Below are 15,669 nucleotides of genomic sequence, written 5' to 3'. Positions count from 1 at the left end.
ATGTAGCATGCAGTATGTATGTAGTATGTATGTAGTATGTATGTAGCATGTAGCATGTATGTAGCATGTATGTAGCATGTATGTAGTATGTATGTAGTATATATGTAGTATGTATGTAGCATGTAGTATGTATGTAGTATTTTTTTTTTTTTTTTTTTTTTAACATTTAACACATTAGCCGGATGATGGGACTACTACTGTCCCATCATTGGCTAATGTGTCAATCACTGTCATGGTAGCAGGCATCGCCCGATGGGACTTGTAGTCCCATCGGACGATGCCTGCACAGACCCCCGGAGCCTGCACAGCCCCCCGGCAGGCCGGCACAGCCCCCCGGCAGGCCGGCACAGCCCCCCGGCAGGCCGGCACAGCCCCCCGGAGCCTGCACAGACCACCGGCAGGCCGGCACAGACCACCGGAGCCTGCACAGACCCCCTGGCAGGCCGGCACAGCCCCCCGAAAGGCCCGTACAGACCCCAGAGAGGCTGTACAAGGGCAGGAAAGGGTTTTTCTTATTCCGATACCGGAAGTCCCATAGACTTGAATGGGACTTCCGGTATCGGAATCGGCGATACCGATACTTTTTTTAAAGATCGGCCGATACCATCCGATACGATACTTTGAAGTATCGGATGGTATCGCTCAACTCTAGTCATAAGGCTTTTGAAGTCGTTCAAAGTGACAGGTCCATTCCTCTTCCTGCTCCTACTTGGAAGTCGCTGTCTCTTAGAATATGAATTTACAATAAATTGCTGGCAGTGGAGTCCCTACGAAAAGCATTTATATGTCAAAAAAACTCTCCAGGAAAAACACTGCATTTTCCTGAATAGACTCCTCCTTAGGCCGGGGTCACACTGGTGAGGAATATGGCCGAGTGAGAGGCGCTAAAAGCACGCATTAGACACGGACCAATTCTCTATGGGGTCCCTCGCACCAGCCATATATTTCTCATCCGTATTCTACAGTCCGTGCCAATCGCAGCATGCTGCGATTGTCAGCGTACTACGGCCGAGTACTACCCAAGTCTATGGGTGCGCAAAAAATACGGATTACACACGGACCACACATGTGACTTGCGAGAAATACGCACCCGGTGTCTTTTAGCAAAGCCGGCAATTCAGTGCGCTATACAGTAAACTCACACTGACAGGTTTAATAAAGAAACGAAAGATTATATATATACAGATAGAATGCGCGTATATATAATATGTGTGTGTGTGCATTCTATGTGTCTATATCTATTCTTTGGTTTCTGTTAGAAACCCTGTCATAGGGCTCCATTATATGTCCATTTTGCAAGCCAGCGAGAAAATCTCGCCATACGGATGCTTACATGCGCAAAATACGCGACCACACCTTGATTACGGATGACATACGGAGCACTGTTTAGGGGTCATTCATCCGTATTACGCATGTAAAATACTGACCGTATTTTGCGTCGGTTAGTGTGACCCCAGCCTTATTCAAAAGTCAGCCGGTATGCTGACGTCTAAGACGCTGTGTGCACATACCTTAAGCTTATGAGGGAGTTGCCATTATTCTAATATTCAATATTTCAAAAATATTTTCTGTTTAATTCTAAATGTTCATGTAAAATTGTGTTTTTTAAATTTTTTTGTGCAGTGACTGCTCCGGTCTAGGAAAAGCTAAAACTTTCTTGATTTCCTTGGGATTAAACCCGACTGAACAAGACTGTGCCCTGGTGAAGAATGTATGTAGTGCTGTGTGCATGAGATCTGCCAAGCTGTGTGCTGCTGGCCTTGCTGCAGTTGCCAACCGCGTTAAGAATAATCATCATGACCCACTGGGACACATCACCGTTGGAGTGGACGGTTCTGTTTACAAGACAAACCCAAAGTAAGTGTATTTTTTTGTTTTTTTTTTTTTCGTCAGATATTATGTTCTTCAGTATAATACCTTAGCTTTATTATCGAACCGCATCTGGAGTCACTTATCTATTTACCAAAAAAAAATTAAATTTAAACCACTTGGTACAAAGCAAGCTACTGTTCTGTCCTTCACGGATGCAATTCTGAGTCTGAATGAATGCAGACTGGCACAAATAGTATTTCCAGAGCCTATATGTAATTGCAGGGCATAGTTGACTTTATTGGCCCCATGTTGACTACAACCTTCTTTTCTTCAGATCAGTACATTTGTTTTGGATTCAGCCATCACAGAATAAATTAGTAACACAAGATCTATTGTGTCATAGGAAAAGATTAGAGGATAATATATTAAAACATTTGGTATAATATTGGGGGCAGACAGAGGCAACTAGTATGGGCTACTTGAAAGGAAAGTGGTCGTTCTCATTAAAAAGACCAGTTGAGTAAAGAAGTATGAGAGAACTTTTTATTTTATTTTTATTTGCTTTCTTGTTTGAGCACACAATCTCACAATTACCACCAAGGAAAGATATTGAGTTATAGGGTTGTACTTGTGAGATGACTTTTTGCATTCTGTGAAAAAGTTTGTATAAAATTCAGTAGAATAGAACAGTGTAGTGTGTCAAGGACAGTTGTGGTGGCCATTGTGGAGTGAGCAAGGAAGCAGAAAAAACGGTCATGTCACACTTGGGTTTTCCTTTTGGATTTGCATCATGGTTTACTCTACAACAGACAAAGTCTGCTACTAATTTTTTAGAACAAAAAAGTGCAGTGTTGGCACCTTGCTTTGGTTTCTCAGTTTAGGTGGGGATTCCAAATGTTGACTCTGCAGCAATCATCAATTGATTGCATATTCTATAGAAAAGCTATCACTTACTGGCTGGGAAATATTTAACAGGCCTTCAGTATGTCTTTCTTTTGGTTGTTATTATTTATTCCACAGCACTTTACAATTAAGTGCTCTTCATTCTTTAGTTATGATTCCATTAAAAACCCAATAAGGCTAAAAGTTCTTGTTCGCTCTTGATCAGTGCATTTAAATAAAATAAGTGACTGTTCACATTTATTTAGCATTTCAGAACTGAAGTAGTGCAAGCATTAAGGCTTATACACCCAACTATATAGCGGCCGTGTTACATCATTCCTGGCTGGATCTTCTGACCTGACCCAATGATATCATAGCAATACATAAGAATTTTAGTTTGCATCAGAAGACCCTCAGTTGGACTATGAATTTGTGCTGTAAAATGTTTGTTATACATTTGTGTGAAGAAACCTTTATTCAGACATCCATTTTTGGCCAGGTATTTAATTGGTAACTCCAAAATGTTTTGAATACTTTTCTCGTTGTGTTGATTCCACTTCTGATCTTGCCTTGCAAATACTGATGTTTGGGATAGGCCTAACTTTGACATTGACCATATTCTTCTAGTTCAGGGGTGGGCAATTAATTTTCCTGAGGGGCCACATGAGAGACCATAACTGTTGTGGAGGGCCGAACCAATAGCTTGAAATTCTACTCCATATTAATTTATTAATATTAATTGTATCACTTAATATTGAACAGAATTAAGTATTCTGACACCCCCCCCCATGTATCTTTTTAAACCCCCCACAGCCCCTTATATACAGCATGAGCCCCACACAGCCTCCCCTTGTACGGCACAAGCCCCACACAGCCTCCCTATAGCATCCCCATGTGCTGTACAACACCCCCATAGAATCCCCATGTACTGTACGTCACTTCCATAGAATCCCCATGTGCTGTATGTCATCCCCATATTCATACACATGAAAAAAACAAACAAACAAGACACCACATACTCTCCTTGGTCCCAGGCGCCCTGCTTCTGCTTCTGCCTCCGGTGCAATGACTCTCCGGCCGTACACAGCTGACGCAATGAGATGACGTCATCGCTTCAGCTGCTTCACACGCTGATTGGTGGAGGAAGTGGCCGGAGGCCCCTCCTCCACCAATGCTGACTGCGGGTGGACACGGCTGTCTCGGTTCACGGGCCGGACTGAGACAGCCAGAGGGCCGGATTTGGTCCGCGGGCCGCACTTTGCCCAGGTCTGTTCTACTTGATAAAACTGCGTCCTTGGATTATATTTCAGGTTTGGTGAACATCTCTATCAGACTCTGAAGGAGTTGGCGCCCGGCTGCCAAATTAAGTTTCTAGTGTCTGAAGACGGAAGTGGAAAAGGCACAGCAATCGTAACAGCAGTAGCAAAACGTCTTGCTGACCAAAGACAATTAATTGATAAAATCCTAGAACCCTTTATTATGACCCAGGCAAAGCTAAAAGGGATTCAAAAACGCATGCGAAATGAAATGGAAATTGGTCTTCAAAAATGGACACAACCTGAAGCTATTGTCAAGATGCTTCCCACCTTTGTGAGAGCTACTCCAAATGGAACGGGTAACTAATAACCTAAATATCTTATACATCCATATAGCAAATTGTTGTAAACTGTAAAACTTAGGACTTTTTAAAATCCTTTTTATAGAACGAGGAGAGTTCCTAGCTCTCGACTTGGGAGGAACAAACTTCCGTGTGTTGTATACCCACGTGGGCATAAAGAATGAGGGAGGAGTACAAATGAAAAGCAAAACTTTTGAATTGCCGACTGAAAAAATCCAAGGAACTGGAGAAGAGGTACGGTTGATTATTTATGACCTGCTGTGTAGGATAAACTGCCAGTTGTAATAACCTAAATTGAGTTTATGGAGCACCCGCCAAGGCAGTGGGGTACTTGGTACTGGGCTGCTTTCTTAAAGGGACAGTGTCACAGTGGCGATGACCTGGTCTGTGGCCCTTGGTGTCCAATAAAAGGGATATATTTACAAGGGAATGAAAAATAAAGAGTTTTTGTAATGAGTTTGTGACGCCACCCATGGTATCTGATCAATTGTGACCAGCGCTGCAGTGCAGATCCGCTGGGACTGATGGTGATGCAGCGGAGTTGGTAAAGCTCTCCTCAGGCAGAGCTGAGTCCCAGGGCAGGTGAAAGATGTTGAGGAATAGATGGGGATGTAGTATGGAGCAAGGGATGTAGCAGTGCTGAGAAGGTGACGCAGGAAGAATTCAAAGGACCCAACAGAGTGCAGTTTCCTTTACCTTTTTATGGAGCTTTGTAGGTACACTCCAAGGCTCAAGTTGCAATTGGTACATGAGTTAGTCAGCCTGGAAGCAATTTGGGAATCTATCTATACAGGTGGGTGGTGAGGTCTCCTTTATAGCGCTATTCTGAAGTACTTGCAGGTCTGAACTAAAGTTCCTCTTTCTGTCTGTTACTTAGAACTCTACTCGCATGACAGGCAGCTGTAGCCTCCTTCAGAGACCGCGCCACTATGGCGTCTCTGGCTCACAGACACGTGCTTCTGTGTCTTCGAGTCTCAGTCTGGAATGGAGGGTCTGCAGCCTCTATTCCTCCGGTTTCTGCTGTGGGAATTTTAGCATCCACACAGCCTCGGATTCCGTCGCCCGATTTGTGGTGCTTAAGCTTGGAGATGAGCTCTGCTATAGCTCCAATCTCCAGCTCCTTTCCCACGTCCTCTGTCTTCCCTGTCCACACTTCAACTAACTACTTCCTCGCTCCTCCTGAGCAGAGAGCAGCTCTCTCCAGAAGTCGGGTTTAGAGCTCCCTCTGCTGGCCTGGAGTAGGAACTGTGCTGTATGCTGGAACTACCTAATAAAGAGGTCCTTTCACTGCTTCCAGGCATGACATCACTCTCCCTTAGAGGGAGTTAAGGTCACTGTGGCAACCATACTCCTGGGGGTGCCACATTTAGTAATCACTATGAAGTGTAACTGAGTAAGGGCCCTTACTCTTCGCAGCAAATTTTTTTTTTTTTTTTTTTTTCTTTATGGACCACATCACATTTAAAGTCACTTGAGGGGTCTATATGATAGAATATATCCAAAATGTGACTGTATTCTAAAAAAACTGCACATCTCAGTGTGCTCAAAACCACATTCAAGAAGTTTATTAACTCTTCAGGTGCATCACAGGAATTTTTGGAATGTGGGGAAAAAATGGACCCCAAAATTTGATGTCCAATTTCTCCTGAGTACGCCGATGCCCCATATGAGGTAGGAAACCACTATTTGGGTGCCTGGCAGCGCTCGGAAGGGAAAGAGCGCCATTTGACTTTTTAAATGCAAAATTTGCTGGAACAACTGGAGCACACAATGTTGTGTTTGGAGAGCCTCTGATTTGACTAAACAGTGAAAATCCCCCACAAGTGACACGATTTTAGAAGCTAGAACCCTCAGGGAACTGATCTATATGTGTGGTGAGCACACGGAACCTTCAGGTGCTTCACAGAAGTTTTTAAGGTTGAGCTGTAAAAATAAAAAAAATCTAATTTCTCCCCACAAACGTTTTTAGCACAAAATATTGCATTTTCATAAGGGTAATGTAAGGGAGGGCCAGGACCGTAGTCGTGACCTGTACTTTAGCAGCTGCGCCCAGCCCTTCCCCCTACATGAATCAATACTATGCTCCTCGGCATACCTGCATCTCCAGATCCATCTTCACCTGGACACTTCCCAGGCCATAACAGTCCCTCTTCTAGGTGACACCCATCAATGGAGACACCGTCTGAGAAAACTTTAACACTTTCTTTACTTAGGATTTCTCACGTTACATCCACAGTTGGTACATAATAAAATTTGCTTGCTTCCTGATCTTTCCCTTGCTTGTTGTCACTTCTGTGCAGTACACGCCCAGACTGGACCATACTAGACTACTTCCCAGTTCCTTCCAGGTCTGACCTCACTATAATGACATTTCCTTCAGCCTGTTTCACCCCAGACATGAACTCATCAATCACTGTTTGGTGACACCCGGTGAAGCACCCGGCCCGTCTTTACCGATCTCGTCAAGTGCCAACTCCTTTCAGCTCCTTAGTCCAGCCAACTTCTGCCCTAAAAGCATTGGCCCAGGCGATAAGACGCCACATCTTACTTTTCCTGTTCTGACCCACTGCTAAGACCTGCAGTGGCTGTGGGTAACGTGGGCAATAACGACTTAACGCTACGTGACTGCCAAGCGGTCCGGGCCTATAGCCTATGTGTAAGAATGACCTCCTCTAATGTCTCAATAAAGGATGCACTAACTTTCCCTGACTGTACATACACAAATGACACATAATATACATACAATATTTTCATACAGGTACATGAGACAATATATACAGTTATTCATACAATGGCAACACATTCAAGTGGCAATACCATAAGTAATGAGTGGTAATACATAATTATACATGTAGCAGTACCGCAGGCAATAATCACAAAAACACGTCTAAACATTAAGGACTGGAAGACAATCAGAGGGAAGGGAGGCATAAGAGACATTATATCTTACCCCCTTACAGCTACATGAGAAATTGCACCATACAATTTGTTGTGCAATTTCTCCTGAGTATGCCGATATCCCATATGTGGGGGAATACTACCTTTGAGGCACAGTGCAGAGCTCAGAAGGAAAGAGGCACCACTTTGGAGTTCAGATTTTGCTGAAATGGTTTGAGGGTGCCATGTCACATTGGCAGAACCCCTGAGGTGCCAGAACAACAGAACCCCCCCCCCCCCCCTATATATGAACTCATTTTACATACTACACTCTCCAATTAAAACATCTAGTGGTGCAGTGATGTGCCTCAGAGTTTATACCACTGAACAGTGAAGAAAGAGTAAATTATACTTGTACCACTAAAATGTTGTCTTAGCCTCAACCTTTTAATTTTTCTAAGGACTAATAAGATTTTTTTTTTTTTTTTTTTTTTTTACAACAAACTGAAATCCATTTTTTTCCTGTGTTCTCCAATACCCTAGATGTAATCGGGGAAATATATTTCAGGCACAGTGCAAAGCTTAGAAGACAAGGAGCAGCAGATTTTAAGGGCATGTCACACTAAGAGATATCGCTATAACTAGTGACGTTATAGCGATATTGCTAGCGATATCGCTGTGTCTGATACTTACCTACGACCGGCTCCACTGCTGCTTATCGCTGACCGCGTGAGAACGTCCAGGACTGTTTCTCGTCGTCTGCTTCCTGCGGCGCTTCCTGCTGTGACAACGAGCGACGCGTGGAGCCGGGCGGGAGGACGCAGGATCGCCTGGTGTGACAGGTAAGTAGCGACCCCCGACCCCAACGATGTCGCTAGTGAGATCTGCCTGTGTGGCAGCTCACTAGCGACCACTTGGCGATGTACCAGCGATCCTGACCGCGTCATATCGCTGGTACATCGCTAAGTGTGACAGTACCTTTACTGTTAAGGTTTGCAGGTGCCATGACTCACTGGGAGAACCTATGAGGTGCCAAACCTCCCCCCCCCCCCCCTCCCCTTCCACATAAGTGACCCCATTTTACAAATTACACCTCTCAATGAATTCATCTAGGGGTGCAGTAATCATATTGACACCATGGGTGTGTCACAGAATTTTATACCATTGGACAGTGAAGACAAAATAACTGTATTTTTTTACCACCAAAATTTAAGTTTTATCCCCAGATTTTACATTTTCACTCAAGAAGTGGGTAAAAATGGCCAGAATTTGTCCCACAATATCTACTGAATGTGGCAATACCCCATATGTGGCCATACAGTACTAATTAGGCATACGGAGAGACTCGTGAGGAACTTAGCGCTATTCGCCTTCTGGAGCTCAGATTTTCCTAGACCATTTTTCAGTCTTCATATACAGAGCCCCTAATTGTTAGAAAAGCAGAATTCTCTTTACCACCCCCCCCCCCCCCCCAGTGACCGTTTGGGAAACTATACCCCTTGGGGAATTTATCTACAGGTGTAGTGACGATTTTTGACTCCAGCCCATAGGTATTTTCCAGACACAAGAATCAATGAATGTTGCCGAGTGAAAATTGCAAACTGCCGTTGTAGTGAACGGTATGCTGTGGTAACCAGTACGCTGCAATCACGAGTATGTTATGCCCAGCCCGTGCTTCTGGAGGCATGCACCTGTAAGTTAGGTGGGCTAGCATCACTTCAGAAATGCCACACGTGTATGCATTATGTGGTTTAGGTACACTGTGAGGCTCAAGGGAGGGGGGCATTTGGATTTGAGAGCGGAGAATTTGCTGAATTTCTTTTGGCAGTTGAAGAGCCATTTCCCTTTTCCAAAGCCTTTGTGCTACTAGTAATGTAGAAGCCCTCTATATTTCCTTTAACCGATTGACCTGAACCAGAGCTTGCTTTCTTTGTGGATTGAGTTGAAGCTTTTATTGGGAACATTTTACATAATGTTTGGTATCACATTTATTCGGCGCTCTATGCTGACCACTTACTCTGGGGTTTCCATCTAAATATCCGAGGGATCCATTCACTATAATGAGGCAGCATAGTTACTCTGGACTCTGGCCTCTGTTCAGCAGTGTCCTTCTTTTCAGAAGTTCACCGAACTGTGCCGACAGCACTTTTTTTATGCAATCCTAAAGATGGACACAGCCAGATCACAGGTCACACTGCATCCACAGTGGCTCCATCTGCCTCATTATAGGGAATCTTCAGTCAGAGGTTCTGTCTGAATAATGTATTTTCAGAGATTTACACTGAAATCCCTGTGCAAGAGCTCAATGCAGATTGCAGGATAAATATGCGTCGAGTCATACTACGATCTTTGGGAGGCAGAATGAAAAAATCAACAGCACGTGAAGAATTTTTTTTAAATTTATTTTTTACGCCATTCCTCATGTGTTAGAAGGGATTAGGCGACTTTATTCTTCTTGAGCGTTATAATTTTTCCATTGTTTTTGGCCCACAGTCATGTCAGGTCTTTTTTTTTAGTGGGATGAGTTGACGTTTTTTATTTGTACCATTTTTCGCACATGACACTTTTTGATCGCTTTCTATTCTCAGTTATGTGAGGCAGAACAAATGGCGATTCAAGAATTTCTTTGGGGAGGGTGGAGGTTTATGCTGGTGCGTGTGTGGTAAAATTGATAAGGCAGTTTTATTTTAGTATGATTACAGCGATACCTCATTTAGATCGTTTTTCTCTTCTGATGCTTTTATACCATAAAAACAATTTTATATAAAAAAAAAAATATTTTTGCATCGCTTTATTGTAAGAGCTGTTGTAACTTTATTTTTCAGCTGATGGAGTGGTATGATGGCTTGATTGTTTTTGCAGGACAAAATGACGTTTTCAGCGGTATCATGTTTATTTATAACCCTTTTTTTTTTTTTTTTTTTTTTTCTTTTAAATATTTTTACAATTACTAAAAAATTAACTTTTTTTTCTAGCTTTTTACTTTGTCCCACTATGGCACAATCATTTTTTGCATGCTAATCACTTCTACAGCATGGAGATGTAGCAGCATCTCCATGCTGCAGAAACTGTCAGCTGTGCACTGACAAAGTTCCTCATCATGCACTGGGCATGATCAGCAAGTTTACTAGGTCTGGTGACCCAGATGCCGTCACGATGACAGTGGGTAACCATTGCAACGTTCGGAACCCCATTGCAACGTTCGGAACCCCACGTCACGCTGCGGGGTCTCTGATCGCAGCATTTTGGAGGTTAAAGATCAGGAGCGGTCATACATAGCACCTGGCACTTAGTGCCGGGTGTCGGCTGTCAGAATCAGCTGACAACTGGCAGTGATCGCCTGCACCCCCCCCCCCCCCCCGTGTGTGTGTAGGCAACTGCTTAGATGTAATATTCCGTTCCTGGTCAAATAGGGACAGAATATTACATCCGATTGTCGGAAAGAGGCGAAAATCCTTGCTGCTGAATTAGAGAAGTTTACCTTCTGATATATACCATTTTGCACATTTAAGGTATGTTCACACGAGGTGTTCTTGCTGCATTTTATTTTTTTGTACATTTTCAGCTGTATTCTCCTTTCTTTTTTTTTTTTTTTTTTTTTTTTTCCCTGCAGCTTCTTTACTGCCAACCTAGAAAGCAGGTGTTGCTGCAGGAAAAAATCACTGAAAAAATGCCACGTGTGAACAAAGCCTTATATTTATTATAAATGATCATACATAAGATCTTTCTGTCCTGGGAGATAAAACCTGACCTCAATCTTTTCATCTTCATCACTAGAAATATAATGCATTAAAAAGTGTGGGACTGTAAATTTGCTGATCTTGCGTTTTCTTTCATACTAATTATTTTCCCTCTTCCTCTCTTCTCAGCTCTTCGATCACATTGTGAATTGCATCACAGAATTTCAAAAAGAGAATAATCTTCAAGGGAAAAGATTGCCCTTGGGTTTTACATTCTCCTTTCCTTGTAAGCAGAACAGTCTAGATCAGGTAAGATACGAAAAAAAAAGATATACTTGTTCCTAAACCAAGTACGCTTGTATAATTAAGTTTTTCTTGCCTAAATAGGGCATCCTGATTACCTGGACAAAGGGTTTCAGTGCTTCAGGATGTGTGGGAGAGGATGTTGTACGGCTACTCCGAGAAGCTGCAATACGGAAACAGGTAATAGCAGTTTGAATGCATTCTGTCCCGTTCAGGTTCCTGTGTGTGTATACATACACACACACACACTTATTATTTGTGCTCTATATGTTACAGAACTCTGACTTCTATGTTATTGCACTTGTGAATGATACTGTGGGAACAATGATGTCCTGTGGATATGATGATCCAGCCTGTGAAGTAGGCTTAATAGTAGGTAAGATAAGCGAGAAGAGCAAAATTGTTGGGATACTTACACATTACATCTTCAGGGGCTTTTATGATGCTCTTAATAGGAAGATTTTCAGTAAGATTTTTTTTTCTGGCTCAGGGAAATTTCACCCATTTAATCCAAATCAGCATATATGAAGTCAGACATTGATTTTGAACAAGAGGGTCTGGTTCTCAATCTATGTTCAAGTTAATCCTATGGCTGAGGTCAAAGTTCTCCAAGAGCCAGTTCAGATCTTCCATAGAAAACGCTCTCAACAATGTATTGAAGGGCATTGCTTTTTGCATCGGGGCCAAGTCATGTTGGATCCGAAAAGGGCCTGCTGTAACTGTTCCCCCAAAGTTGGGAACATAAAATTGTTAAAAACTACTTGAAATCCTGTAGCAATAAAGTACGATTTCCCATCATTGAAAATAATGGGCTTCTTTGAAAACCAGCAGAGGCCAACCTCTGGGGGAAAAAAAAAAGTTGATAGAGGAAATAAACCAGCTTGCCTGGACAGCTGATGGCATATGAAAGAGTGGAAATGTGTGGCCACACGAAAGGGTGAATAACAGCTTCTCAAATGCCAAAAAAAAAAATATTTTTCAAAAATTAAAAATATGATGGCAAGGATTTAATGGTGATCTGCAAGCTACGCATTTCAAATATTGTGTCTTTTATTTCAAAGCGCTGAATTTTGAAAGGACGCAGAAACTGTTTGAAACGAATAGTTTGCAGATCACAATGAAATCCTTTTCTTCATGCTTTCAGTTTTTCAAGAATGAAGTTTTTTGGCATTTGAGAAGCTGTTTTCACCCTTTCTTTGGATATCTGAAAAAAACAAGAGCATTAACCCTCCTCCAGCAAACTTTAGTTAGCAAAATGCAGTCAAACAGGTAATTGTCTCCTGGTGTTAAGCAAACTTGTACATTAGGGTCGCATGATCAGTCACTCCATGGATTTGTTTCCACAGCTCCAGAGTTGAGTAGTGTGGCATGCTTTATATCCCTACATGAGACAAATTACAATTGTGTTTTGTGATGAACAGCTTGTATGCAATTGCTTAGCCATTCAAATCCAAGCCATTAAGCTCCCAGGACAGTTTGTGCGCTCATGTTAATGCCAGATCTGGTTTGGAATTCTGTAGTTATTGGTTCAGCAGAGCGTTGGGGACTTTCATGCAGTTTACACCTCAGTACTTGGTGACTCTGCCCTATAACTTTAAGTGGTCTTGTCTCTCGTGAAGGAGTTCCCTTTTGCTTCCCAAACTCTCCGTTTCAATAAGACCACTCACAAGTGATGATGAAATATTTTAAAATGAAAGTTCACAAACTGACGTGTTGCAACGGTAGCATGTTCTTACAGCCACCGTTATCAACTGGCTGCATAGTCATTTCATTTACTGTGACCCACAAACTGAGCTCTACATCTGTTGAAATGTTAAGTGATTGCTTCCTTGTGGCCATCCTAGACTTTCCCCTTGTTTTAAGTCAAAACCTTTTGTCTGCTTCTTTATCCTTGTCACCCTGCCACCTCTGCTTACAGACCCATCTGTTATGAATGGGAAACCGAGGAGGAAAAAAAGACGACAAGCTAAGTCTCAGAAAGCCAGAGACGTTGGTAACTATGCAAATTGCAGATCCCTGATCTTACCAGCACAACTAGCAGCAGTCGTGGAGCGTTCCTACATTGGTCCCAGACGCCTCGTCGCAACCAGAGAACTTCATAAGCCTAAAGCAGGAAAAGAGGAAAACTAACTGCCCCAGAGCAGACCCCAAAGGAAAGACAGCCCCCCACATGTATTGACGGTGAAACAAGATGAAAGCACAAATAAAGGCAGAAAAATAGGCTGAGCAAACGATGGGGCCCGACTAACTAGAAAGAACAGGAAGGGAAAGACACTGTCTGCAATCTGCCCAAAAAAATCTACAAAAATATTGTCCAACACTTCTGATAGCAAAATTAACCCTGAAGTCACTAGACTTCAAAACCTATATCAGCACTCTGAAATATTCTGAGACAGAGCAAAAAAGAGGCCAATCTAATAAAGGACAAAAGTAGATTGGCAAATACTGATTAATAGGAGTGGAATTTCAGCATAGCCCCAGCAGGGGCAGGCTGATTACACAAAAAACTGAATTGACCAACAAGCGCAAGTGTGAACATTAGCAAAAAACAAACTTAACTTGAGAAGACTGGAAGAGAGCTGAAGTCCAGGACCTGAGAAGCAGACTGAATCACCAGCACCCGGATAGGGCGTCAGCTGTCTTATATCCAGTCTGATACTCCAGAGATCCAATCGTTATCTTCCTCATCAGGTGGCAGATCACTACCACTTAAACCAACCGCACTACCTCCTGTCACCACCAGAGGGAGAACGGAAGGGGAACTCTCAACTGGTGGAGCAGAAAATGAGTTCATGACAGTACCCCCCCCCCCCCCTTGAGGAGGGGTCACCGAACCCTCATCCATGCCACCAGGGCGATCAGGATGGGCCAGGTGAAAAGCACGAACCAATTTATTGGCATGAATATCAGAGGCAGAGACCCAAGAATTATCCTCCTGGCCATAACCCTTCCATTTGACCAAATACTGCAGTCTCCGTCTAACCAAACGAGAATCCAATATTTTCTCTACCTCATATTCCACATTGCCTTTAACCAATACAGGATCAGGAGGTGCCGCCACAGGAACTACTGGCTCAACAAACCTCTTCAACAGTGACTTGTGAAATACGTTATGGATTTTGAAAGTAACTGGAAGAGCCAATCGAAAAGAAACAGGATTTAAGAATCTCCAAAATCTTATAAGGTCCAATAAATGTTGGCTTGCATTTTGGAGATGCAACCTTCATAGGAATATTCTTAGACAACAGCCTAACCATATCACCCACTTTAAACTGGGGACCAATGGTCCTACGCTGGTTGAAAAAACGCTGGGCCTTTTCCTGAGAGAGTGACAACTTATCCACCACTTGGTCCCATATCTGCTGCATTCTCACAACCACAGTGTCCACACCTGGGCAGGACGAAGATTCCACTTGCCCTGAAGAGAATCGAGGATGAAACTCAAAATTACAGAAAAAGGGTGATACCAGAGTGGCAGAACTAGCTCTATTGTTCAGCGCAAATTCAGCCAAGGGCAAAAATGAGACCCAATCATCTTGATCAGCAGATATAAAACATCTTAAATAAGACTCCAGGGTCTGGTTTGTTCTCTGTCTGCCCATTGGTCTGGGGATTGAACGCGGAGAAGGATAACTGAATTCCCAGACTGGAACAAAAGGCTTTCTAGAATCTGGAAACGAACTGGACCCCTCTATTGGACACAATGTTCTCAGGAATCCTGTGTAACTGAACCACCTGTTGTAAAAACAAGGGCACCAACTCAGCGGAAGATGGCAACTTTGGGAATGGTACAAGATGGACCATCTTCGAAAATCTATCACCAATCACCCAGATAAGTCATTCTCTGAGACAGGAAGATCAGAAATAAAATCCATTTGAGATATGGGTCCATGGCCTCTTGGGCACCGGCAGGGGCATCAGCAACCCACTAGAATGAGAACAGGGTTTAGACCGAAACCAAGTCCCACAGGACTGTACAAAATTCCTCACATCACGAGATAAGGCAGGCCACCAAAACGACCGACTCACCAAATCTCTGGTACCAAAAATACCAGGATGACCAGCCAATGCGGAGCAATGGACTTCAGACATCACTCTCTTTCTCCACTGGTCAGGAACATACAATCTTCCCATAGGGCAACGCTCAGGTTTATCCTCCTGAAATTCCTCCAGGGCGCGTCTCAAATCGGGCAAAATGGCAGAACTATCCCCTCACCTAGGATAGTAGTAGGCTCGGTCACATTAAGAGAATCAGCAAAGAAACTCCTAGAAAGGGTGTCTGCCTTAACATTCTTAGTGCCCGGAAGAAAAGAGACCACAAAATTAAAACGCGTGAAAAACAAGGCCCATCTAGCCTGTCTAGGATTCAAGCGTTTGGCCGACTCCAGAAAAATCAGATTCTTGTGATTGGTGAGGACCACAAATTGATGTTTAGCTCCCTCCAACCAATGTCTCCACTCCTCAAATGCCCATTTCATGGCCAACAATTCCCGATTC

At 43.1% G+C, this 15,669-nt stretch overlaps 1 protein-coding gene across 3 annotated transcripts in view; it reads left to right on the top strand.

The window, feature by feature from the left end:
• Window positions 1–15,669, top strand: part of HK3 (hexokinase 3) — a 115,711-nt gene that overhangs the window by 81,073 nt on the left and 18,969 nt on the right. For all 3 annotated transcript variants that reach the window (XM_073544988.1, XM_073544986.1, XM_073544987.1), the window contains 6 exons: window positions 1,624–1,857; window positions 4,005–4,309; window positions 4,398–4,546; window positions 11,059–11,178; window positions 11,257–11,352; window positions 11,449–11,548. In XM_073544988.1, the coding sequence (XP_073401089.1) occupies window positions 1,624–1,857; window positions 4,005–4,309; window positions 4,398–4,546; window positions 11,059–11,178; window positions 11,257–11,352; window positions 11,449–11,548 (1,004 nt within the window). The remainder of the gene's footprint in view (window positions 1–1,623; window positions 1,858–4,004; window positions 4,310–4,397; window positions 4,547–11,058; window positions 11,179–11,256; window positions 11,353–11,448; window positions 11,549–15,669) is intronic.

This window comes from Dendrobates tinctorius, unplaced genomic scaffold (assembly GCF_039654945.1).
Source record: "Dendrobates tinctorius isolate UK_male_01 unplaced genomic scaffold, ASM3965494v1 ptg000139l, whole genome shotgun sequence".
Lineage (NCBI taxonomy): Eukaryota > Metazoa > Chordata > Amphibia > Anura > Dendrobatidae > Dendrobates > Dendrobates tinctorius.
Note: the sequence above shows the minus strand (reverse complement) of the source record. Positions and strands in the feature narration are given on the sequence as shown.